The sequence below is a fragment of the Antechinus flavipes genome, chromosome 1 (genome assembly GCF_016432865.1).
Source record: "Antechinus flavipes isolate AdamAnt ecotype Samford, QLD, Australia chromosome 1, AdamAnt_v2, whole genome shotgun sequence".
NCBI lineage: Eukaryota > Metazoa > Chordata > Mammalia > Dasyuromorphia > Dasyuridae > Antechinus > Antechinus flavipes.
In genome coordinates, this window is record NC_067398.1 from 123,486,650 (window position 1) to 123,514,324 (window position 27,675).

At 31.3% G+C, this 27,675-nt stretch overlaps 1 protein-coding gene across 1 annotated transcript in view; it reads right to left on the reverse strand.

The window, feature by feature from the left end:
- RICTOR (RPTOR independent companion of MTOR complex 2) overlaps positions 1–27,675 on the reverse strand; it is a 118,553-nt gene that overhangs the window by 14,972 nt on the left and 75,906 nt on the right. The window contains exons 13-32 of the mRNA XM_051990217.1: positions 25,542–25,632; positions 25,364–25,430; positions 23,976–24,056; positions 21,830–21,930; positions 20,703–20,868; positions 20,306–20,407; positions 20,099–20,145; positions 16,612–16,747; positions 14,852–15,051; positions 14,498–14,624; positions 13,554–13,718; positions 13,297–13,373; positions 12,543–12,621; positions 11,387–11,496; positions 11,082–11,163; positions 9,906–9,998; positions 9,408–9,514; positions 6,668–6,897; positions 4,236–5,247; positions 3,874–3,945 (exon numbers count right to left, since the gene is read on the reverse strand). Coding sequence (XP_051846177.1) covers positions 3,874–3,945; positions 4,236–5,247; positions 6,668–6,897; positions 9,408–9,514; positions 9,906–9,998; positions 11,082–11,163; positions 11,387–11,496; positions 12,543–12,621; positions 13,297–13,373; positions 13,554–13,718; positions 14,498–14,624; positions 14,852–15,051; positions 16,612–16,747; positions 20,099–20,145; positions 20,306–20,407; positions 20,703–20,868; positions 21,830–21,930; positions 23,976–24,056; positions 25,364–25,430; positions 25,542–25,632 — 3,145 coding nt within the window. The remainder of the gene's footprint in view (positions 1–3,873; positions 3,946–4,235; positions 5,248–6,667; positions 6,898–9,407; positions 9,515–9,905; positions 9,999–11,081; positions 11,164–11,386; positions 11,497–12,542; positions 12,622–13,296; positions 13,374–13,553; positions 13,719–14,497; positions 14,625–14,851; positions 15,052–16,611; positions 16,748–20,098; positions 20,146–20,305; positions 20,408–20,702; positions 20,869–21,829; positions 21,931–23,975; positions 24,057–25,363; positions 25,431–25,541; positions 25,633–27,675) is intronic.

The following is a 27,675-nucleotide window of genomic DNA, read 5'->3' on the forward strand; positions in this document are numbered from 1 at the left end:
GGTATTCCTGACTCAAGGCCTAGAACATTATGCACTGTGTCATATAGTTGGTATAATTTGTAATTTGTCACCTTTAGTGAATGGTACATTCATACCCCTTGCCCATTTACCTATTAGGAACTAAAAGATGCCTTTGTAAAATTTTAACAGTTCTTCATATACTTTAGATGTCAAGATTAATCTGCCATACTTATAGTCTTATTTCAATCTATTATTTTCCTTTGATTATATTATGTAGAATGTTTTTTTCTTTTAAAATAAGCACATTTACATTGTTTATAATGATTTCTTCTATTTAACAGAATAAAGTTCTTCATTTCCCCTACAAAACTAAGCTAACATATTATTCCATTTTCTCTCATTTTTGATATAGTTTCATTTAGATGAAGTTCACTGAGCTAAGGGATTATGAATCGAAATCCATTTTTTACTATACTACAGATTTGCTTAAAAAACAACAAGAAGAAAAACCTCTTCCCTGGTAATAGGTTTATCAACATCAAAATTATATACATACTTAGTTGGATATCTGTTATCTTTATTCTGTTAACATATTTTTTTTGGTAGCCCAATATGACATAGTTTTGATGCATATCACTTTGTAACATTTTTAATTCTAGAAATACAAATCTACTTTCATCAAAAAACATTTTTTTCCTATACCATATGTATGTCATTTAAATAACTAAATTAATTTAGGAAGCAGGATCCTTTCATCCAACTCATTTAAACATTATGTCCTTACAATTATTTACATCTTCCTTCATTTTAATCATTATAGTTTTACAACTCATAAATGTCATCTATATGTATATACTAACGTGGGTATATATATGCATATGTACACACATAGGTTAATTGGCTGAGTATCTGATGATTTTTGTTGTCAATATAGTTTCATTTATATTATGTTTTCTTGATCTTTATTTCTAGTATGTAAGAACAAGCCTAATTTTTGTGGGTTAATCTTGTATCCAGAAACCTTTCTGCATTCATCTACTGCTTTCAACTTATAATTAATTTTCAACCAACTAATAATCAGCTAATTTAAGGCAGCATTTAATATGACAGTACTAACACTGTTCTCTTATCTGTGTCCCTTTATGAATGTCCTTTTGTTTTTGATATTTGAATTTTCTAGATATGCCATCAAGAAACCTGTAAATAATAACCTGACCTATTTTCAATATAATTCACCTGCTGTCTTTTTTATTGTTTTATTCTGCTTAACAGTACTCCTGATATGATGGTAAAGAGAAATGGTGAATATAAGGAACATTTATAAGAATGTTTCTACTATATATCATATGGGCTTTAACTTTAAGATAAATGACTTGTAATGGATTGAGATAAAATCCTTCCATTCTTATTCCTTTTACTGTTTTTTGATACAAATTAATGTTGGAAAAGTCTTTCCCTACTTTAAACATATTGTAAAATTTTTAGTTTATTTATATATTATAACATTGATTTCCCAACGTTAAAACAAAGTTGCACACCTGCTATAAATTAAATTTTGCTTGATTAATTTTTCCCACTTTATAATACTTTTTTTACAATTATATATAAAATTTTCATTGGTTTCATTAATTTAATTTTAATTAAAAATTAATTTTATTAATGATTTAAAAAAATATATTGCTATACTGTTAATACTAAAAAAATTTAAAAGTATTTTTGTACTTACAAATCAGGGAAAGGAAATAAAAAAAATTATTTTATGTTATCTTTGAAAAGTTTAAAATAAACATTATCCATTTCTTAGGAGAAGCAGAATTAAACAGCAGATAAAATAAAAGCTTTCAAATCAGTAAGACATGGTTCAAATAGCTGCATGTAATAGAATGGCTGATTTTCTTAACTTTTGAATGCTTCAGCCAATTTTTCAACACCCTAAATTAGATCTAAGTCTAAGGAAATGCATAATAGGATTTCCTTAAACCAACAAAATCACAAGTCCAGAGTTCTTTCCCTTTCCAAATCAAGATATATATTTCACAATTTTTTTTATTTATTGTATATTATTGATCCTTATTTTATAGTTGAGACAAACCAAGGCAAACAGTGCTTAAGTGACTTGCCTAAAGTCACCCTGCTAATAACCGCCTGAGGATACATTTGAATTCAAATCTTGATTCCAAGCCTAGGAATACTTGCCTATTATGAATACAGAACTACTATGCCATCTAGCTGCTTCTTTCTTTATATCTATGCATTATTTCTTCCTGGAAAGTATTAATTCATTTTTTAATTGTCCTTTTGCTTGTATTTGTTTACCATTAAGTTAAATCACTTAGATTTTGCTCTCCTTTTACTGATGCAGTCATTTGATGTAACTCTAGTTCTAAGGACTATTTTGGCTATATCTCATAGATTTTAAAATATGGCATTATTGTTATCATGTTTTAAATATTTTAATTTTTTTTGATTAATCAACTATGGGGGTATGGTAGACTAAGTCTCCCTATTTCACTCAGGCTAAATTTAGTACAACAGTCATTATAGGTGTAATCCAAATACTGACTGGTATGGGAGCTTTTGTTTGTCCATTCTTAGGCTGCCTGGTGGCACCCTGCCCTGGGTTTCCCAAATTGGTACAGGGCTTATTACAAATATCTAATAGACTTTAGTCTATTAGCAATGATCTACCACACTTATTATCTAATTAGAGAGATGCACCACCATCTCCCAGCCACTTCTAATTTTATTTTAAGGATTTATTTTATTTATTAATTAATTGATTTTAAGAATGGAAAATGCCCAGAATCCCAATATGAGATAAAATAAGGAGATAAAGTGAAACTCTGTTATTTATGCAAAATTATTTAGTGAATGAATTTTGTGACATCTATTTTGGCTACTCAAAGACCTTTTTCACTTAGCTTCCAGCAGTAAGTTAAGTTCTATTTATTAATATTTGAACAATGCCTTAGAGCTTACAAAATATTTTCATCTACTTAGCTCTATTGTGTTGATGAATAAACAGAGACTAATAACTTCTCACATTCACATAATTAACTGTGTTAAAAAACAAAACATTTTCTTAAACTCCATATAGTCTTTTCACTTTTGTGATACTGCTTATGTAATTATGGAGCTGGCCTTATTGAAAGTGAACTACTTGGTATTAAAGGAGGAAAATTACCAAAAACAAAACACAAAACTAGTGATCTCAATATCAGAATCAGACACATTTCAGTAAAAAATATAAAGCCACATAGAAAAGGGTTTATAATTAAAAACCATTTGATTCCCCAAACAAAAAAGCAGCCAGAGCCAAAGACATCATGTTAAATTTAAAGCAATATTTATTAAGCATTTATTATGTGTAAGTCACAGTGCTAGGTCTGAGGATAAAAAGGTAAAAATAAAAAAGTCTATGACTTCAAGAACTTAACAGCCCACTGGCAGGAATATATTATATAAAAAGATATGTATAATACAAGGAGGAGGTAAAGGGAACAAAAGTGAGTTCAGATAAAAATGTTCTAAAAAAATTTAAAGAGGCAAAGAAAACTAACAACAGGGGGGAAATCAGGAAAAGTTCCCAGAAAAAAAGCAAAGCCTGAAATATCATTGTGGAGAAAGACAAAGAATATGAAATTTTGTGTGTGTGTGTGTGTGTGTGTAATTAAATTCTAATTAGGACACTTCATTTCAACTAACTTGATGTAAATGCTAAGTATTATCAATATCTTAAATTTATTCTTAAGAATATAATACAAAGAGAGGGGGCAATTTCTTCAATTTTCATTGTTTCTACTAAATAACTACAGTTGCTTAAAACAAATGGAAAATATCACTAATATTCTTACTGAAACTATTTTTTTAAAAAAAAAGAGGTCAACTTTTTGGGCCTTAAAATTGACCTACCTGAAAAGGTTGTTTGTTATTGTAGGTCTTAAGCTCCTGATTCCCCCGACATGCTTCTTTTTAAAATCGATCCTTGCAGAAGCGAGAAATAAATAAAAAAAAAAAAAGCTTGTGACTTGTGTGTCCTAGCAAAGCATGTATGTTTATTTTCAGGGCCTACAAGGAGTTTCTCTCCCCCCCTTGCAGCTGCAAGAATCAATTTCAAATCATATCAGACAATCAGGAGCTTATAACCTATCACAATAAATAATTAATAATTCATTTAGGGGCCTAAGTAGATATAAAACCTTTCCAAAACATCAAACTATAGTTTAAATATCTTAACCTGAACTATAATTGTTAACTTAAAAATGTTTTCTTACCTGCTTGGTGTTAACCTTGAATCCAGGCTACCAGTCTTCATGGTAATGGTGTCAGTAAAAAGCACATCTTTAGCTGGAGATGCCAAAGCTTCAGAGTGAGATAAAGATGGATGCATTCTTTGCTGTTGCAATCTTTTCAATGTAGCATAACCAAAGGCATCTCTAGAACTTGTATAGCTAAAATTATAATCTGCTAGACTTTTGATTGTAGCAACAGAAGGGGCTTTAAGGGACTGTGCTCTACGAGGAAGTGTATGAGAAGAACCTGGTGGCACCAGGGACACAGAGTTTGATTTTGAAAGAGGCAGATGGTTGGACTGTGGTGTCGAACAGTGGCTCGTTTTAACAGTTTTAGTACTTACCACCGTACTCAAACTTCCACAGTCTGTGTCCATTGTTGTAGCATCCACACCTACTGTCTCTCTTGAAGGACTTGAGCTCATTGAACTTATACCACTTGTTGTAGTATCTGTATTGAAACTTTGGCTACGTATCTTCATATGTGAACTTGTAGAGTTGTCAACAACTAATCTTTCTCTGCTTGTGTTTTCCCTATGATTTTCTGTACCAAGACTTTTTGTAAATTTTAGATCATTTTCTCCAATACTAGGTGTGCTACCAGCATCTTCAATCTGCTTTGTTCCAACAAAAGAAGTTTCTAATCTTAATGTTTTATGAACTTTGGAAATGGATGAGAAATCGTCACTATGATTAAAGTCAATACTGGATGGCTCTGTAACTGTTCGGTTTCGCCTAATGCCAGATTTATTTTCAGATGTCAGTTTGCCCCCTTTTGGATCACTGCTACTACGATGTTTTTTATTAGGTAGAGTAAGGGAGTTTAAGATGCGATTTTTCACAAGTCTACTAGAGGCAAAAAAGGGGAATGGATTTTTATCCTTTATAGGTCCAGTGCGATCATAAAATGTTTGCTCTGCATCCTCATTAATATCAAGGAAAAACGTACTAGTAGAGGTGCTGCCAAATCGGTCGTCCTCCATAATAAACATACCTAAAATGAAAAATTCCATATTATTAGATACTCAGTTTATACATTTTAGTGATCTAAAAGGCTGGTGTGCCTTGTGAAGAATTTATAACAGTTAATAATGCTTCTATATATAAGTCATATTTTCACGAGACAAGAAGATACTAGGGAGGGGCAGATTAATATGACACAAAACATAACACACACCAGAGCTGGAACTGGAAATAGATTTTCCTGATCCTATGCTCAGAAAACACACAGATCATAAAAAGAATAGAAGATTGATGATTGAGGATCTGTGCCATATGTGAACCTTCAACAAAGTTACACATTGTAAATTTTAACATTAGTGCCACTCAGGAATTTGTAGCTAAATTGTAGGGGTGACTTTACTTAGTTCTAATTACACTTTACTCCCCAGACTAATAGCAACTGTCATAATACATAAAGTCCATCTATTCTGTAGGTGGAAGTAGGAAGTAACAGAGGAAGAAAACAACAAAATAATGTGCCAAAAAAGCAGAAGCTAGAAAGGTATTCCAAACAGCTCCACACTATATCCTATAATGCTTCACCCATTAAGCCCAAAGCAACAGCAACCAAGTAAAGGAAAAGATGTGAGAGGGGAGTGAAAACAATAATTGATGCTAAATTCCTATAGTGTATAGGCAGAATACTAAAAAAGCCTTACCCCATGATAGTCAAGATTCTACAGTTTACTCTTGAAACAATAATGGGGGGGAATATGCAGATAGATTTTCACATGGACTATGGATAAAAACCTATGGAATGAATTCCTTGAATACCTTCCTTTGAAGCTCAAATAACCCTGACTTGCAAGCAACTTAAAGAATTCATTTCTTATCACTCTCTATGGCCAAGTTCTCAACTTGGAAGGAAGCGCGGGTTAAAAGCAAAGTATATTATGATTTAAGAGGAAGGGAAGGGAAAATGGGGTGCGCGCTCTTTTGGGAAATGCTATTACAAAATTCTGGAGGAATTTGAAGGTATTTCCAGAGTAATGAGAAAATGCCTGGTCATTGTGTTTGCATTGTCTAGAGTAGAGTTTTTTGGTGTGTCATGAAATCCAATGGTTTCATAAGATGCTATAAGATATTTTCTCAGAATAATATTTTTAATAGATTAAACAAAATACATAGGGTTATGAAAGCAACCAATTACATTGAAATATAGTTATTTTTAAAATGTTTTTTTAAGTTCATGGACTACATGCTAAAAAACCCTGGTTCTGTAGTAAGGGGATGTGTAATTGTTAATAGGACGTTGCTGCTAAATATGAGACATATCTCAGAAAGTTTACACCAGTTGCCTTAAAATGAAAATATTTTCATGATTAAGAACAAAACTATATCATAAGAGTTAAAAATTTTGCATGCAAATGATTAATTTTAACTTTATTTAATTGAATCATAATGATGCTTACTTGATGGTGCAGATTCACTTTCACTATTATGTCTAGAACTGGTGGACTCAGAATTTAAACTTAGAGTGCTTGGAATAGAAGAAAGTTCATTGCAGAGTTGCTCCATGTCATCTGGAACTACCGGCCATGGTTGTTTTCGACTGTGTCTCACAGCATCCCAATTGTGATATTTTAGAATATCACATCCTTGTTTAGTTTTGGCTATCAGACCAAGCACATAGACACAGGTTCTGTACAGATTGTGATGCAAAAATATGAAATATTTTTTTAGAACCAACAATTTAAATGAAAAAGGAATTTTCCATAAATAAACAATTACTCTGTTTGTTTATATCTCCCTTTAAAAAGCCATTGGACATAAAAGTCCTGAAATAAGCTATATTTTAGAGCTACTTGAATTTTCCCATCCTTTTATTAGATATCAGGACCAATCCTATGTTGCTTCTTCTATTTTGGTAATGTGATCATGCAAGGAAAAGGAAAACGTTTCATGAATCACTACATTCCTGGCTACATGCATGTGTGTATGCATATATGCGTGTGTGTGTATGCACGTGAATGCATGCTTTTGCTATCACCATGAAGATTTTCTAGTTCTAAAATCGTTTTAGAGATGTGAACTACAGTTGAAGATGATCAAGAGAAAAGTAAAGTTAAAGATGTACACAAATGGTACAAAAAAAAAAAATCAAACTACTCAAAAATTACAAATGGTGATACTATTTAAAGCTACTTTCATCTTGAATCCTGGATAAGAATAGGTCCAGGCACTGCACTAAGAGTATGAGAGAAACCTCTCTTTAAATTTTGAGACTCTTGTTTAATCTCTTTTCTGTCTTCCCCCTAACAAGTTATGTAATAGCACCTCTTCTAGAAGAATTACTACCAACCATCACTACAATATATTCTTAACATACTTATCCCCATCATTCATGAGATAACAAGGATTTAAATATGTGTATCACAGGTATTAGAGATCTACTGTTTATTACCTAGGATCACACAATTTTTCTGCCAAAAATACATTGAAAATATAATTTCATAAAGAAAATTTATATTAAAGGAATAGCTAAATAGTACAGTGGTTAGAGCACCAGCCCTGAAGTCAAGAGGGCCTGAGTTCAAATCTGACTTCAGACATTTAACACTTTCTAGCTGCGTGACCCTGGGCAAGTCACTTAACCCCAATTGCTTCAGCAAAACAAAATAAAGAAAAGGAAAAAAAAATTTATACTAAAGCTACTTAAATCAATAAATAGGTAGATGCATTTTTATATAATAAAATATAAAATTGTATAATTTATATAATAGTTACATATATGTGATAAATATAAAATAATTTTAAAATATATAATTTTATAAAACATAAAAACAGATCCATCAAAAATGACTTCAGATGAAAAAATAAGGAATAAAAAAATCAGTATCTCCTAAACAAAATTTTAAATTTTAGAATTAAGACAAAAGAAAATTTAAAATCCTTTAGAAATATTTTTTTTATTTTATTTCTTCCCATGTCCCCCAAATTCTCATAAATATATTCTACTTTGGAGATGACTATTTTAGAGGCCAGTTAATAGCCCTGTTTTGCTAGAATGACAAACGTATGAAGTAATGTGAAATAAGGTTAGAAAGTTAAACTAGAGTTAGGTTATAGAGAGCTTCATATACCAAGCAAACAAGTTTTTACCCTAGAAGATTAATTCAATAAATCACTACTGAACATGGCAGGATAAGTTCCTTTATTGATCCAGTAAGCATTTATTAAAGATTTATTATATGCCAGCGATGTCATTTTAGTCATCTTTGAAAATGAAGGATGACAACAACAACAATTATATGCCAGTAATTGGGGGAATAAGAATGAGTCTTGAAAAAGAAATACTTTAAGAAGTGGAAGAAAAATATATTCTAAATACGAGCAAAACTTTTACTAAAGTCTAAAGATGGAACATCACGTAAGAAGAGAAGGATGATCAATATGCTGAAACTACAGAACATGTAAAGGCAAGTAATGAATGATAAAAATGAGAAAAGAGATTTGAGACAAGCTATTGAAATAATGTATTTTTAAAAATAATAAGATGGTAGTTGTGGGAATGGAGAGAATGGAATTAAACAGAACTGGTGGAAATAGTATTGACAAAACCTAGCAAATAATTTGATACGAGGTATAGGAAAGAGGGAAGACGATGGATTAACTGCTAAATTGTAAACCAACATGACCAGAAAAAAATTCATGAAATTATGGTCAAACCTGTATTGACCATAGATCAATCTTTCTTTTACTTTACTTATTATATCTGTGTAAAAAATGAATTGGACTAGGAAGAGACCAGAATGGAATTAAATCTGTGATTTCTATTAAGCAAGTTTCTTTATTTATCTGACATCAATTTGTTGAGATTTATAGTAATTCTTAGGAATCAAGAGACAGAAATATTGGCCCCTGATAAGCCTATTCCCTGTGAGACCTGAAGCAAGTCATTTCACTTCATTGGGTCTCAGTTTCCTTATCAATAAACAAGAAAGTTAGAATAAATATTTTCTAATGAAAGTCATTATCTAAACTGTTCTTTTTATCACAAAAGATCTGTAAGACAGAGAGTAACTTTATAGTCAACATTTTAGTTACAGTAGTTATGAAATTATGAGTCAAATATTTTTGAGGTTTATTATCTAATGATCAAAGTATTTTATGCTAAAGAAATATAAGAACTGCTATTTAAAAAATACACACCCTCTAATGGAGAGAACCTCACAATGCTGTGCTAATGCCATTATATCTGGAATCACATTCTCTTCCTGAAGCAAGTTAAGACCCCAGTTTGATGAGCCGATATTACCCTAGAATTAAAAAAATAACAATAAATTCTTTTACTATTAGATAGGATTGCAAAACAGAGGCTTTTCAATAAACTTGGGGAAACAGAAAGATATAAAATAAACCCTTTTCTATAAATGCAACAAACTCCTGATAACAAAGGAATTAAAACAAATATAAAAAAGTTTTTCCCAGGCAAAACCAGTCTTCAAAAAAGATTATTGTGAAAGGGTCTGCTTTTCAGAATGAACATAACACTTAAATTAATGAAAGCAGTTTGTCTTGAAAAATTAAGCCTGATAACAGAAATTTCACTGAGAGCTATAAGATAACATACTACTAAAAGAAAAAGGTAAAGAACTTAGAAAATGGCAAAGCTATCATATATTCATCACATACTAATTAAATACTAACCAAGGCCCAAAGAGCTGCTTTCAGCTGCTTTACTCCTTCCCACTTATCCAACATTGGTGAACGAATAGTGTAACTGAGATCTGGAACAACACTCTAGATAAGGAAGTAAGGAAAAACACTTAACAACAATATATTTGATTTTCTTTATTGCTATTAACTCCCAATTTTAAATTGTTTGCTAGATTACATAAACAGTATCAACAATAAATAAGTTTTTCAAATTCCAAATATCAAAGTTAAAAGCTTGCACTTATGAATTCTTTTTAATTTGTAGTGTCCTTTTTCACAACTACTTCACAAATTGCTCTTACTTTCATCCCATTCACTTCCCTTTTCTTGTGCTGTCTCTTTATGGCCTAGTATTTCAAAACAGCCTTGTTATGCACTCATGCTGTCATATATTTTACTATTAATCTATAAAGCACAAATAATCATCTGAACAGAGGTTGGCCTAGCCATGAAAGAAATCACATGTGCCTAACTCTATATACTCACATAAATTTGTGTATACACATAAACACATACACATACACAATAAATTTCTGCACAATATACTCATATTTCTGTTTTGTTCTTAAGTTTAGGCAATGTATTTATCTTGTAAAGACTGACATTTGTTATTATACACACACACACAAAATATGCCCATACATGTACAAGTACATACATGTATAAGTATATACATACAGATATAAAGAGATGCAGGGGGAATGTGTAGGGTAGGACAATGGACAGGCTTAGGCTTTGGAATCAAGAAAATACATTCTACTCTCAGAGACTATATGGCTGTGTCATCCTGGGAAATTTTAACTATTTAATTAAGGGTTTCCAGGAAACTCTCCAAGACTATATGATGTAGAGGATAGAGAAGATACCTATATTGGCAGAAGGAATTATCAGGCATTCTGTATATTCCAATAAAAACTCAGAACCTAGCTTTATCTGTATTCATTACTATATCTATATTAAGACTGAGATAAGTATACTGCAAATAGTGAAATGTAAAAATGTGTTGAAACCTATCAATGTTTTTCATCAATCATGAAAGATCTAATTATACCACTGAATTTACTGCTACTTTATGTTCTTTTCTAAATACATCTTCACAAATCCATGTTTTAAAATTCAGCCACGTTCCATAAACTAATCTAAAAGATAATTAAAATTTTACTGTACCTCCAACAAATGACAGCCTGTTTTGTGATGCACTAGTTGTCCATAAAGGTGTATGGGCAGGTAAACATGTGGTCTCTGTAATCTAACATAACAAAAATGTTTTGATGAAACCTACGTGATTCATTCTAAGTATGTTCTAATTAAAAATATTACTGATATTAGTCAAAGAAAATCAGACATTTGCTTAATGATTTTTACATTTAAGGCACAATTAAACAAGATTAGATAGATAGAAATATAATCAGAACAAAATTTAACTTATTACTATTTAATTGTATTGATGCATGAATTATTTCTGTAAGTACCTTTGGTTACTTCGACGAACATAATTATCACCATCCACTGGTTTGCGATAGGTTGTAAGTGCTTCATTAAGCTGTTCCTCAATTAATTCAACATATTTTGAATTGTATTCCTAAAAGATAACACAGTATTAGTACTCCACAATGTCAACAGAAAAGACTACAGGAAGTCAACACTTCCTTTAAACTTTAAAACACTTGAAAAATTCATATAAATATGTAAATTTCCATTTGTTCATGATTTTTAAGTGCCTATATGCATCTGTGTAATGCTCATTTGTTAAATTTTTAAAGATATTCTAAAGGGTTCCTGTGCAACAAGAGAACTGTCTGGTTCTGCACACATATATTGTATCTAGGATATACTGTGACATATTTAACATGTATAGGACTGTTTGCCATTTTGGGGAGGAGGTGGAGGGAGGGAGAGTAAAAATTGGAACAGAAGTGAGTACAAGGGATAATGTTGTAAAAAATTATCCTACCATGGGTTCTGTCAATAAAAAGTTATAATTATTAAAAAAATAAAATAAAATACTCAATACATTTTAAAAAAAAAAAAGATATTCTAAAGGGAACACAGCAAAAGTAAATTAACTGATCCTAGAAGAAATCCAAAATTTAAAAAATTTTTTCAATCTGCTGCATAAAAATCTCTATCCTATTTTACATGCCTAAGTAAAAATGTCTTTATCATAACAGCCTTATGTAAATTTTGTCAACATTGGTGTATTTGCTTTATTGGGTTTCTTACTTCCTTAGTTTAGAGGAGGTATTTATGTATTTTTGGCATAAAACAGCCATAAAATGCTATAGAATGTAACCCATAAAAAAAAAAAACCCTCTAGAATATAATGATTTTAATGTTCAATAAGACATGAAGTTTTTATGAGAAATGTGTACATCCCTGCTAAGTATAAAGAACTAGAAAAATGATCTCTGTAAGACTGTATTTTTATACCTCATTCAGAAAACTGTAGTTATGGAAATTTAATATCAATTTCATAGATAAGTATAAAGTAATTTATTGTGGCATGAAATGCAATGCTAATAGTAATACATGACATAGATTGTTTAAAGCCTTCTAACTGTATCTAATTTGTAACTTCCTACCTCCAAAATTCTAAACCTTTTATCTTCTGATTTAATTAAACATTACCTTTTGCCATTTTTCCATTTGCTTTGTTACATAACCCCTCTCGTTTAGATAGGAAAATCCCTTCGGAATGGATAGAAATCTATAAAATAGAAGAAATTAAAAATTCAATACCCAGAATCTGTAAAGTTCTACCTTTAAGGGATATATCTTCCATAACTAAGAAATGGAGGATTCTTCCATTTTTACAGTACCTTTAATCATAAGATACTTTAAAAATTCTTTACAAACAGATAAATGAAACTATAGTCATAATATTTAACAGGTGAAATTGACCTTGGAAATTAATTAATTAAATCATATCATTTTCCAGGTGAGGTAATTGATATTTCAAGCATCTAAATGATTCATCTAAAAGCATACAGGTACAGTCATAAAATCAAATTTCCTACCTAGAATTCTATTCAGTACAATCTAACAAAACCTTCTTTGATATATATGAGACTACATAGTAAGAAAGAGAAAAATAAAATATAAGAAAGTAAAAATAAAAAACAAAAACAAGGAGTACATGAAGTTAGAAACTATTTTAAAACTGATGAGCATCCAAAATTTTGAAATATATTCTCTTTGCAGAATATAGACAAAGACTTGCTAAGGGAAATGGCATATTTTATAATTCTCCAGAATTTTCTTAATAGTCTTATTATACACATTCTATAAAGAGCAACAGAGTTGATGAAAGTGAGAAAAGCAAACCAATAAACACAAGAAAAACTCCAAATCCAAGAAAATAAAACCTTTGCTTAATGTTTACCTAAGAAGGAGAAGCAGACCTTTGTCTCCAAGATGAGATAAAGCTGGTTTCATCTGGATGAGAGCATGAAGATTGGCCTAAAAAGAAAGAGACAAATTATCAATTAGTCAAAAACTCCAATTACCAATAATTAGCTTAATCAATCATTCACTCAAATTGAGAAATAAATTTAGTTATAAAATAATCTCATTTTTAAAAATGAAGAATTTTTTTCATTCACATTCAAGTATTTCATAACTAAAAGAAAATATATTCACCTTGTCTTCACATGCTTCATCTAAGATATCAAGAGCTTCCGAGGAAATAGTTTTATTTTTATCATGAAGTTGAGTCACTAGTAATTCAATGCCCCAGTTACTGAAGAACTCTACATTAGCTCTTAACAGTACCCTTAAATGCTTTGTTGCATACAGCCTACAGCCCTGTAAAAAAAAGAAAAAAAAAAAAACGAGAAATTTATTAAATATGCTTGTCTTTCTTCAAGATTCTGACTTTTCATATCATTTTAATAAGAAGTACTTTGTCTCTTTGTCACTGTGCTCATCTACACTGAAATATTTTTGTTGTGGCATGAAACACAATGCTAATTATAGGAATCATGTCAAGACAAAAAAAAAAACCACACACACAAAGTGTCAAGAATGATTATCATTTCTGTTAAGAAGATATTTTATCCTCTATATCATGTGTCAAATGAAGTAAATTAAGACCTCTTTGGATATAGGTCATCCAAATATAATAGTAAATGCAGGAGACAAAAAGTCAAATAAAAAAGTCCATGTGCTCAGGGAACTTAAGATTTTATTTAATGACAAAATGTGTGTAAACACATACAAATACAAAACAATTTGAGGAGGGAGGGCACTAGGAGTTGAATCAGGAAAAGAAACTTCTTGTAAAAGGAAGCACTTGAGCTGAACTCTAAAATAAGTTAGAATTTTTAAAAGGCAGAAGAGAGGAATGAGTACATTCTAGACATAGAAGATAGCTATTGAAAAGAGAAGAAAATAGGAGTTGAAGTATTCATTGCATATTAGGAACTATAGTACAGATATTGGTTCAGATATGTTAGAAGTATAAAAAAAGAATGTACAAGTTATTAAGGTGACCACCAAATTTCCAATTATTTTTCCAAATAATTTTAAATTTATTGTTTTAGGCTGTTCATAAAATGTATGTTTCTTTGCTATGTTACACTCACATCAGTAGCTGCAGTTAGGATTTTGGAAAGGATAACTCTGGCCAATCCATCTCTGCTATAGTCCAAACTTGAAACTGTCAGTTTCAATAAGTGATCTTGGTTCTTCAAGGAACAAAGATTAAGAAGACTAGGGAGAAAGTAAGAAAAATAAAGATGTTAGCATCAATTTTGTATATGAAATAGAGTAATACACAACAGGAAACTGATTATTTCTATTTAATTTTTGTATTTCTTAAATATTTAAGTGACCAGATGTACATTTTAGCCAAACACAAAAGCACAAGTTTTTTTTTTTTTTAAACAGAATAAAAAACAAATTTGATTATATGAAAAAATAAACTATAGGATACTCACCACTGAAATACACTGCATTTTTCTAGCATTTTAACTCCATGAGGATGACAGGAAAGTGTTCCAATAAATAAAAAGTAGTGTTGACTAAGGGTACTCAGTAAACCATTGTTCTGAAGGCTTCGTTCAGGTTTCATTCCAGATGAGGAACTAAGCCACTGAACAATATCTTTTACTAGTTCTTCTAAGTATCCTTGTCCATCCTAAAGAAAAGAGAAATAATGAAAAGGGAAAAGGTTAGTAAATTAAATAAGGTTCTTTGGTACTAATTCATCTTAGTACCAAAAAAAAAAAAAAAAAAAAATGTGGATGATAAGATCAAGGGTATGAGGAGGTCCTAGGAAGTAGAAGACAAGGATCCTTAAGAAAGTATCAAAATGTACATTGAAGTCCCCCTATTATGACCTGGGAAAAAAAGCAAAACTATGTACAAGCCAGATATTGGAGAAATCAGTAGATAACAGTTACCAGAATCATGTCTGCATGGTAAATATAGATAAAATGAACCTCAAATGACAGCCTAGAAGCCTAAGTGGGAAAGCAAGGACTCTTCCAACTCTCTCAGTGCTATAAGTGAATGAGTTTTGGGGAGAAAGAGAAGCTGAAAGTATAACCTGTGTTGGAATAAGTGGCCCAGTCTCAGTGCAAGAAGATAGAAAGAATGAGAAAAGAAAAGATTTAAGATAAAAGCAAGTTTGTTCTCATGAAGCAGACATTGAAGAAAGAACAGTGGAAGGGGTAGGAAGCTTTAGAAGAGTACATGGGGTGGGATGGGGTGGGGTACTTAGTTAAAGGAAAAGGGAATAAAAAAAGCCAGGTATTAAGGGACAGAGAATGGAGTGAGGATGGGTGAGCTGTTTAGAATTATGGGCATAGGATAAGAATGTTTATCATTGAGGATTGAGTTCTTGTGGATGATAATCCTAGAGCAGCCTCTGGGTGAAGGACTCCCAGGGTATGTGTAGCTAGAAGCTGAGGGGAGAGGAGGAAAGGGATTAGATAACTGGTGAAGGTGGAGCTATAAGGAACTACAGAGAGTGCTGAGAGGGATCAATGGTCAGTGCAAGAAGGCTAGAATACTAAGAAGCTACCTTCCCAGAAAGGCATTCATCTTACTGGAAAGATTCATGCTTAGGTTAAATACTTCAAAATTAAAAACAATCCCTGACCATAAGGAGTTAATATTTAAGGGGGAGAAGAAGAAAAGTCATTTCCAATTCTAATCAAGAATGAAAAGATTCTTTACTGCATAAAAAAATCATTTTATAGTTATGCAGTATTACTGAAAAGAGAAAGAAATCAGAGTGCCAGAGGTGAATCCAATAGGTAACTATCTTTTCAATGACCGTTGGTAGGGGATCTACATTACCTTTGTCAACACGCATAGTTATAAAACTTTCTCTACACCTGCCTTTAGATTCTTTCCCTGGCTTCTGGTGATATGGGAAGACAAGCAGGAATGAAAATTAATAAAGGACAAGGTGATGGAAGATATTTCATGTATGGGAAGTACGAGAAAATTCTTCACACAAAGGTCAAAGCAAGTTAAAGTTGGCAAATTGAATGCTATAGCCACAGAATCTAGCCACTGTACAAAATCTTGTAGGAATCATCAGATTTTGTTTTATACGGAAAACAGAAATTTTTATAGCTTATATTTTTCTAATATCCCCTTGATATTAGATTCTGAATATATTAAAACCAATGTTTTCCTTATTCTTGCATTTGATCTAATGAATATTGATAAGAAAAATATTTCTCACCTCTTCAGACTCAAGAAGAAATTCTGTAAACTGGCAACCCACAACTGTGAGTTGCTTGGCCTTGGCAAAATCCAGATCCAAATTGGCATATAGTTTGCTGCTGGGCTTGTAAAAATAAAGTAATCGTCGTACAAACCTAAGATTAAGATTAGAAAGTTAGAATTTTCTCACAATGGAATAATCATTCTAAATCTAAAATAATTTGTAGTGCATAAAAGGCCATGTTGATAGAAGACATAAGATCAAATCCTATTTTTACACTATTTATTGGGGAAAATCATTGAATTCTCTTAGCTTACTCCTTTCCTTTCACTGTAGAGGGTGAAGAGCAGGGATTCCAAATCATAGCCATGAGGGCCAAATCTGGCCTGCCTCCTATTTTGTATGGCCCATGAACTAAAAATGGACCACTATGAATAAAATCTTGAGAAGGGAATACACTACATCAATATTTCTATTTTACTAAAATACCTTTTGGTATAATTCCTAAAATGTAATTTACAAAATCAGACACCTCAGTGGCCAATCACTAAACTTTACATGAAGATCTGAAAAAGAGGGAAAATTCTACTCTTGGATATAGAGCTATTATTATGTATTATTGGGAATTTTTTCTTTACATCAAGCCTAAAAAGTCTTCCTAAAATTTCTAACCAGTACTAGTTTTGCCATCTGAGACTAGAATAAGTTAAGACACTCTTTCATAAAACAATCCCTTTAAATACTTAAGGAGAGTCATCACCTGTTCCTTGAAATCTTTTTTTAAATTAAATGAAGATACTCAGTTCTTTCAAATGTACTTTAAAAAGTTTCAGGACCTTCTTTATTACCCTACCACGGACAATTCTTAGCTCATAAATATATACCAACATCTTTTCTAATTTATAGCACTCAAAATTGAACAAATATTCTAGAAAGTCTTCAACTAGGGCAACGTAAGATTGAATTCATTTTGGGAACTGCCAAATCAAACTGCTCACAGTACAGTTATCTCACACAACCTCCTTACCTTTACATCCCTTTTGCCCTTATGATCTTCATTTCCAAGTTAGGCAAGTCTTTCTCATTTTGTATTTGTGAAATGATTTTCTGAACCCAAGTTAAAGAGATTTATCCCTAATTCATCAGATAAATATTAGCTCAATATTCTAAAGATATTCTTTTAAAATCCTGACTGTTGGCCAATATCAATTATTCCTATGAGTTTTTTTTGTCCAGCTGCAATTTGATGGATGCAATTATCTATTTACTTATCCAGGTTATTGATAAAAATGCTAAGTAGCATAGTTCATGCTAAATCAGAATTGGAGTATGTCTAGATCGTAAAAGACCTGCAAAATCATTTAGTCTTGACCCTGGCTAGGTAACTATAGGCACAACAACCTCCTACTGCTTGAGTTATTTGACAATTTTTTTTCTGGCCCATGAATGATGTCATAAATACCTAAATGGTCCTTGGTACCATAAAGGCTTCCACCCCTGCTCTAACCAGTAGTACTGGAACCTAAGAATTTTATGACAAAACATATGAAAGAAACTACAAAGTTGAAAAGGACTTAGCTAGGAAAAAAAAAAAAAACAGGCGTTATAAAACAGTGAATGAGGCTAGACAGATGAGGGAGCAATTATTGAGGGTCTTAGATGTCAATCTTCCTATCTAGTACAAAAGATGTTTTTCCTATGATTCTACAAAATCATGTCATGTGTAACACTAAGCAAATTTCAAAATTCTGATTTCTTAGTTTCCATGATCAACAAATTAGCAAAAAACAAAACAAAACAAAAGAAGTGAATTTGAAATAATTCAATTTGATGATTACTATAGTTTATTTTATCAAAGATAAGCACAAAGGTCATAATGCTTGACTTAAGAGTCATTAAGACCTGAGTTCACAACTCATCTTTGAAACTCATCATCTGTGTGACCCTGGGAAAATCACTTAATCTTAGGCAACTTCTTAGTGCCTTACCTAATTATAGAGGTTGTGACACTCACTGAGAAGAATTTCAATACTGAGAATTCCCTACACAAAAAAATCACAGATGCTTAAAATATTTTGTTAATGCTCTATGTTGCCAGTTTGTCATCAAATGTCACTTTTTTGCTACAGAAGAGAGATCAGTGTCTTAGTTTATAGGACAGGATTCTGAATGGAAGTACATGTGTGTGTATGTTTTGTGTATATACAATTTTTTTGAATCACTGTTTTGTCAGTACAATGTTATTACACATATTTCTCAGATTTAACTATCATCAGAACCATAGGGAGTGTTTGTTAAGTGAAGTAATGGATAAATAAAGCTAGGAGTCAGGAAGAATCAAGTAAAAATGCTCCCTCAGACACTTCCTCTTCATGTTACCCTGTCAAAGTTACTATAACTCTCTCAAACCCTCACTTGTAGAAAGAAAATAATACCAGCACCTATCTTCTAGAGAATAAATAAAAAGCTTTGCAAATTTTAAAGAAATGTTAACTCATATTATTTTTATTATAATTAACCAAAAATGTAAATGACATGGATGTCTCATATATATCAATCATCATTAAAACAGGGTAGAAAATTTAAATTATTAAAAAATGTATTTTTCTATGAAAGAAAATCTTACAAATATTAAATTTTCCCTATCCCCAAATGGCTTAAATTAACTGAATTTTAGCATTTCTCATGAGAAAAATTTTATGTTCTGTCAATGGAATGATTTAGATGAGGGCTCCTAACCTCTGTCCTGAGCATCTAAGACTTCCCACAATTACCAGGCTTGCTCTTTAGGAAATAAGGAGATTGGCTCTTGGGCTCAGGGGCAGGGGAGAAGGGCAGAGAAAAAGATTGGGTGGTTAAGGATTGCCTACAAATCACTTAAGGGGAGAATAAAATGAAGTTCCTGATGCAGGTTAAAAACCATCACCAGTTTTGGTAGTATAGAGAAAATCAGGTTGAAAATAATCTAGCAAATCATTATAAAAATTAATAATAGACACTGAGTGCCTGTTATCATTGTGTCGTGACAGTCTACACTACTCTGTCAGTATGAGAAATTCACGAATTATTGAATTATTAAACTGATTAATCTGTAGCAAAACTGAAATCAAAATCATATATTTTCAAAAGATAAGAAATCTCCTGAATTTTAAAAGTTTACATGAAGCATATATACCACAGCCTATTTATGAACTTAAAAACAAACAAAATACCCCAACTCACTATGTCCAAATTAATGAATTTATCTATTCCAATTAAAATATTATTTTCATCAGTGTGGAGAACTTCCACATAATGATGCTACAAAAAAGAGACTTGTCTGTAAATTAGTTTTAGAGAGTTGCCTGGAACATTCAGATATTGACTTACCCATGGCCATACAGACCTATACATTTCCTAATATTAAAAGAAAATAAATATAAGTTGTATATGATACTCAATGACTAATTTTAACAACTATATGGTAATATTTCCTAAGTAGTGAATTTATGTAATTCTTACATACCTGTGTAATTGTTCATCCTTATAGTTTCTTAGATTTATATTTGGCCACTAGAAAAAAGATAATCGATTATGTAGAAACTGTCTCACAAACCAGCAATTCCTAAATATTTATGGAGGCATTAAAAACCAACAATCAAAAATAGGATGTGAAGCAATAAGAAATATGTACTTAAACTCATTTCATCAAATCACAAAGTACTTGTCCTACCTTAAGAATGGTGCCTATGAGATTCCAATTCCATTCAAGATTCTCTTTATGGTGAAGAACTTGGCTGTCTCTAAGATTAGTCATGAGAGCTTCCTCTGTATCCTGAACCATTATTTTAAAAAATGGGAAGAAAAATTATTTTGCAGCAAATTAGATATACACAAAATTAAAAACCAAATTTGCAATGAGTCCTTCTCACCAAAAAAAGTTTATCGTTTAAGAATATGAATTAATAATAGATATCAAAGTGGTATCCAAAACTATTAAAGTTGAAAGTAACATTAAGAAAATGAGAATTATGAAAATTAAAATATTTAAAAAATAAAATTACATATGTCATTTGAATCAAGAAATATCACAAGTCAAAATCACTTAAATTTAGGCTTCACATAAATACCTTCAAAACAAAAATATCTTTCTGAACTCGGAGGTATTGATCCCTTTTTTGGTGTGATGCCATCGCTTTCTGAACAATGTGATCTAAATGAAGACTATAAGGCTTAGGTCCTCGTTTCTTCATCTCATGAAAGCGTTTTAAGCAGTTCAGAGCAGCACTGGCTCGTCTAATAAGGAAAAAAAATCTGTAGTTATTACTATGACAAAGCATAAATTTAGTTTAAGTTCTTACTATGGTAAATCAGACTACAGTTTTTAGAATTCTAATTCAAGAAATAGTGATGGGGCCACATTTTACTTTGGATTTCTATTAAAAAATCACTAATATTAACTCTATAAATTTTTCCAAACAAGTAATGCAATTGGGCTACAAAATTTATTAGCAATCTGGCTCACACTTTCAGTCCTAAAAATGTAGAATACTCTTCGAAAAGTAAGAGGTGGTAGATGTGGAACTAAACAAGAAAGCAGACATAAAAGTGCAGTACTGATTGCCAAAGCACAGTCATTTAAATTTTTAAAATATGGATGAGGAAAGGATAAATGAAGTTAAATTGAAATAACTCTCTAATTCCCTATGGTGAATCTATACCAAACCAAGAAAAAGCCCACCTTCCCCCCTTTTAACCTTAGCTCTCTTTCTCACCTCCTGGTCCAAGTTTTAAGCATTACAACTGCAGTGATGGTGTAACTTTCTTTTTTAATTTTTTTCTCAGTTTTGCAAACTTCTATGCCTATTTCAGTACTGAGAATTTACAGAACTGTGTGTATCTATAATACAATTTTGGTTTCATGTTTACAATGTTTAAAATGATATACTTTAAAAAAAATCAAATTCTCCACTACTACTTATTTTTTTTAATTATGATTGTTGAAAATAAATTCTTTTTTTTTCAAGAATGACCCCTAAACAACTCATAGCAAAAGAATAAAAGAATCCTGATGTGATTTTACTGTCATATCAATTATGTAATCTACAAAAGAAATACTGTTTTTGTATTTTGTTAAGGCTTTTTTCTTATATGCACTAAAAATGGTCATAAATACCATATTTGTGACCTTAAAATAATTATAATGAAATTTACATGTGCTAAGTATCTTTAAAAGTCTTGTACAACTAATACTTACAGTCTTTTCTCCTTAGGGATGTCAAAGGATGCTGCCATATTCATTAGCGTTGGTAAACAGTGCAAATGATGGCTATGTGAATGAGGAAGGATTGTATTTGCCTAAAAACAAATACCATATGAATACACCATAAATCCCTAAATTCTGAAATGCTGATTTCAATTCTTAAATGGTCTGTAACTTTATCAGTGTAGGGGTAATTCCCTCTAACTAATGCAGATTGCAACGCTTCTATACCTTAAAATAATCTTTTATCATCTGTTGTGGCTGAAAAATAAAATTATCTTGCAGCCAGGCATTTAAAGAAGAGCTTCTACAAAACCATTGAGGCTAATTTTCAGACAATAGACATAATCAGGCAAGAAGCATCTGTATCTGAAACCTTTCCAGCTTGGGAAGACCTGCCAAAGTTGTGCTTAAGAATCCAAGGTCACTTCCATGCCAAGATGAGATATCTTGAGTAGATTTCAGTGGAGGATATGTGTATATACAAATATGCATATGGAAAATAAATATATTTATACCTATATTACATCAAATAAATCATGTATAGCTCAATATTCATAGGTCTAATTCAATGTAGTTTTAAAAGTGACATTCAAATGAATTCAAATTATTTATCTTCTTTAAAAACTTCTTACCTGAGTATGTGTGAGTCTGATATCATTGGCCCTAACTTATTCTAAACCATACTCTCACCATAAAAATTTTAAACAATTCTTAGTTTGAATAGAAATAATACACATTTAATGAGAATTTGATTTGGCTTGTCTTTTGGAAAGCCAATATTGGAATACCCACTGGGGAAATAAGACAAAATAATAAAAGTTTATGGGTGTATTCTTATTATAGGAAGTCTTAGGTCAGGTTTCAAATCCAAGTCAGACTTCAAAGCCTGCAACTCTTTAGTGAAGTAGCAAAAATATCTAATCAATATTACAGGGGATAAAGGAAGTCAAAATGAGTTATTCTTTAGTTGTTCATTAACTTGCAATTACTCATATTTTACTTGCCAACCTATTACAAAAAGACTCTTGGCTTATTTTATATTCAGACATAAAGTATGCCTTTTTTTTGGGGGGGGGGGGGCTTTTACTCATCCCTTCCAGGTACACTAATCTTATTGATTTTGACCCTTCTCTCCCCTATTATGTTGGTTAATTTGAGCAAGTTCTATTAGTTTATCACTTTTGTATCCTGAACACCTAACAGAGAATTTACATAGTATATGTAACAAACTATTATTGACTTTAAATGTCAGTCTGTTAAACTAAATTTAAACTCTAATAACATCAATAGTGGAGAGAATCAGTCTTCATGGGAGAAATAGAGCTTACATAAAACAGTCCCCCAGTTATAGATGTTGCTGACACAGCAAGAAAGGCAAAACAAAAATTTTCCCAAACATAAAATATACATACATTTCTAAGTAAAACAAGGTAATTTTGTATGAATTTCTTTACACACTGTAGTAGTCTGACCCCAAGAGTTTTCTGCTACATATCCAACTAGATAACTGCTACATGTGGTTTGTTGGCTTTGGGAGTGGGAAGTTAGGAGAGAAGTAAAGATTTGGATGGCTATGATATTGAATGGCTAGGGAATATCAATCTATACAATGAGTATAAGACTAACATCCAAATGTTTGTTAATCTAAAAAGTATGGACCATAATAATTTGTGAATTTATTGGTGCAAGTCACCAATGCAGCATGTAACTCTGATTTCAAAGAATGTTTTTGAGAACTGTTAAAGCTGAAAAATCCAACACCTTCCAGTTAATGATGATCCTCTCTGAATTTATCTAATGAAGTCTTCTGAAGGCAAACAAATCTAAGTCTTTCCCTGATCCCACTTTTGCAGGGTTTTTTTTCCAGCTCTGTAGATTCTGCCAGAATTTATACTCTGCTAGCATTGTGTTTGAGAACCCAGGGATACCTCCACGATAAATGAAGAAATAAGAAAGACTTCAGTTAAGCATATGTAGTAGGTCACTACACAGTGACATATAAAGTATTAAGAGGCATGTGGAAGAAAGATATCCCTCTCTCCAATAATTATAAGGAAAATTAATTCTAAATACAATTATTCATAAAGTCATGAACTTAATTAAATAATATACTGAATTCATAAGACACTAAACTTACCATATGTAAAAGTTCTCCTAACAGGATTGTAGCTCTAATTGAGACATGGTCATCACTGCTTGTTATTACTTCAACCAAACCCTTTGGGGGGAAAAAAAATGCTGTAATATCTCAGGTTAATTTTACCTATTATAATTTGATGGTACATAATCTTAATTGGTCTTTTTAGTCACTCTTGAGAAATCTTCTCATATTCTTACTGGCCCTCATTAAGTCATGGGCAGCACATTTCATAGTGTAAATCCAGGGAAACTAGGGAAATTTTTTTTAAGGCAAACTTACTGAATAAAGCAATTATTTTTATTTACAAATTAAGGAACTAAAATTTAACTTAACTTAAAAAAAGAATAACTAAACTTTCTAATAAAAATATGAGCTTTAAAATGAAACACAATATTACAAATCACAAAAGAACTGACTGTAGGACTTTAAGCCTTTAATCTCCTTTGTTACGCCAGTCCAAAAAAAGCTATCAGACTATAGAATTTAAACTTTAACTAAATTTAAACTCTAATAACATCAATAGTGGAGAGAATCAGTCTTCATGGGAGAAATAGAGCTTACATAAAACAGTCCCCCAGTTATAGATATTGCTGACACAGCAAGAAAGGCAAAACAAAAATTGTGTAAATATGACCATATTATCACTCATTTTAAATTTCAAACTCTTTTCCTAGGATTCAAGACCCTCACTATTTGTTATCATTAGGTTGCTTTTTCATTATTTTCTTATACATATGTCAATTACCAAATCAAACAATTTCATAAGAGGTCCTACACTTTGCATCTTTTGTATTCTTTCATTCAGAATACCCTCCTTCTCAGTTCCTCTGTACTCTTTTACAATTTTTACATTCTTTTACAGTTCATCTCAAATGTCACTACTTCACAAAACTTATCTTGATCTCCCACAGTCTATAATGATTTCTCACCTTCTTGGACTTCACAAGGTAATTTGTTTGCAATTCCTTATGATGTTATTAAGGCAAATTCTGTATTGTAGTTATTTGTGTTTTGCAGACCCCTACCAACATGATTAAGTTCTTTGAAGGTAGAATCGTATATCTTATCTAGCACGGTGCTGTGCACAAAATAAGTATTTAATGAATATGTGTTAAATTGAATTAATTTTTATATAATTTATAGAGTTCTTTAAGGTAAATTAGCTCATTTGATACTTCCTTATAACAATTTTATGAGTTAAACTATGAAAGAATTATTTAATTCTTACTATCTAGAAAACAAAAATGAGTCGTTTCACTTCTAATCCACTGTTCTAATATTGACTCTCATTTTTATATATACATCAAGTAAATTTTGCTGTTTTGAAGAAATCATCTAAAAAATAAGATAAATCCTGAAATATTATTTGTAATAGTTTTACTTACCTCTAAAAGTCCATTAGTAATGAAAGCAGAAAGTACCAGTGCCAAATAATTATCCATGAGGTCTGGTCTAGAAACAAATTAACACCAAAAAAATTTAAATGGATTTTCATTGTTATTGTTTTAGAGAAAAACACTAATTCTAATAAAACCATAACAATCTCCTGTCACTAAAGTCTACCTGGATCTGGCTCGATGGGGGAGAATAGTTTTAGCTTCAGCTGCTACAAAGCCATCTGAAAGTCTCCAACAATCTTGAAATCTACTTGGATCTAAAAACAATGAAAATTAATTAAGAATAAAGAAATGTACCAACTACAACTTAAAAAAAAAAAAAAACCACCACCACCAAATTCATTCTCACTTTTGGTAATATTCTATCATACTCAAAAGAAATCTGGAAGATTATCAGACAAAATAGAGTCAGAGAAAAGCTTAAAAAAAAAAAATCTCTATATCACGTGTTAAAAACAGACATTTGATTAATACTTAAATAAAAAAGTACCTATAATAGGTATGTGTTTAGATAAATATTGATTATTTAAAGTTTAATAATACAGTTTGAGAACTATAAACTTAGGTCTCTCGTGTTCCTCCACTGCCTCCTTTAATCAGGATTTTATAATTAGAAAGTACCTTAGATAATATCAATTTTAAATCCTATCTTCAGGACAAAATTCCTTTATAGAATTCACCTAAGAGTTACTAAGTATCTGCCTGAATATCTCAATTGCTTAGACTTCTACATCACAAAGCAAGCCATACCTTTTGGGGATGGTATTAATTGTTAGGAAACTCTTCTTTATATTAAACTTAAATCAATCTCTCTCTCTCTCTTTCTCTCTCTGTAATTTGTGGCTAAGACACTGTTTTGCCCTTTCAAGTTAAATAACATGAAGCAAAGTATCTCTTCCTATTTAAAATGTGCTGTAATGTTTAATCTTCATTTATGCCTTCTTGCTTTTCCAGCTTCCTGCAAGTATAAACTAAATTCCACCTTATCCAGGAAGCTTTTCCTAATACCTTAATGCATTCCCACTTGACTATTTCTCCTTTAGTCTGCAGATAGTTTGTTTGTACCTAGTTGTTTACATATTGTCTTCCTATTATCAGACTGTGAGCCCACTGAGAGCAAAGGCTATCTTTTTCTTAGTACTTAGCACAGAATCCAGCACTTAAAAGACACTTGTTTTATTCTAAATTCTCTCAAAGCTAAATATTCAGTTTTTTCAATATGATAGGATATAACAACACACAAATAACATTGTTTCAAGTTTTTCTCTCCAGAGAGTACATAGAGAAAGCTGGGCACACTATGGTTTGTCAAATTCCCTAATAAAGATAGTATTCAGAACTGAAAACAACATTCCAGGACTGTACTCTCTAATTTAGAAATACTACTACAAAGTATTCCAAGACTAAATGAATTTTACCTAAAAGCCAGATGGCATTGCTTCCTTATGTAAACTATGTATTTATAAACTGTATAAGCCTGTAGTTACCTAAGTCCCTTGGGGGGTGGAGGGAGGGGGGGTTGTGTTGTGGTGTGTGTGTGTGTGTGTGTGTGTGTGTGTGTGTGTGTGTGTGTGTATTCATTAAAAAAAAAAATCTAAGCTATTTTTTAAAATTTTATTTTCATTTCCAAATTTTCACCTCTTCTCCCTAACCTCTACTCATTGGAAAGAAAGGATTAACAAAAAAATCAACTCAAATATATATAGTTTTGCTCTTCAGACATCTTTTCACCTCACTCCCCACTTCAAATAAAACAAGAAAAAAATGAAGGAAAAAATGTTTCAATCTGCACTGACTTCAATTGCTCTGTCTAGAGGAAAGTAGCTTTCACCACAAGTCCTTTAGAATTGTGGCTGGTCAGTGAACTGATTAGTTACTAAGTCCTTTAAAGTTGATTATCTTTACAATACTGTTACTGTATAAATTGTTCTGCTCACTTTAATTTTGCATCAGTTATCTAAATATTCTTTGTTTTCCTGAAATCAAACCCTTTATCAATTAAGAATAATAGTATTTCATCATATTAACTTACAATAAGTTTTTTAGCCATTTCCCAATTGAGAATGCTTTCACTGTCCAACTGTGTTGTTGCCTTCACAAAAAAAGCTGCTACAAATAACTTTATACACAAAGATCTTTTTCTACTTTCTTTGATCTCTTTGGAGTATAGATCTAGTATCAAAGGGTCAAAGAATATGCACAATTTAATATATTTTGGGATATATTTCAAAATTACTTTCTTGGTCATTTTTCATGTGAAATTTTTCCAGCCACATCTTTCCCTATTTTGATTTATAAAA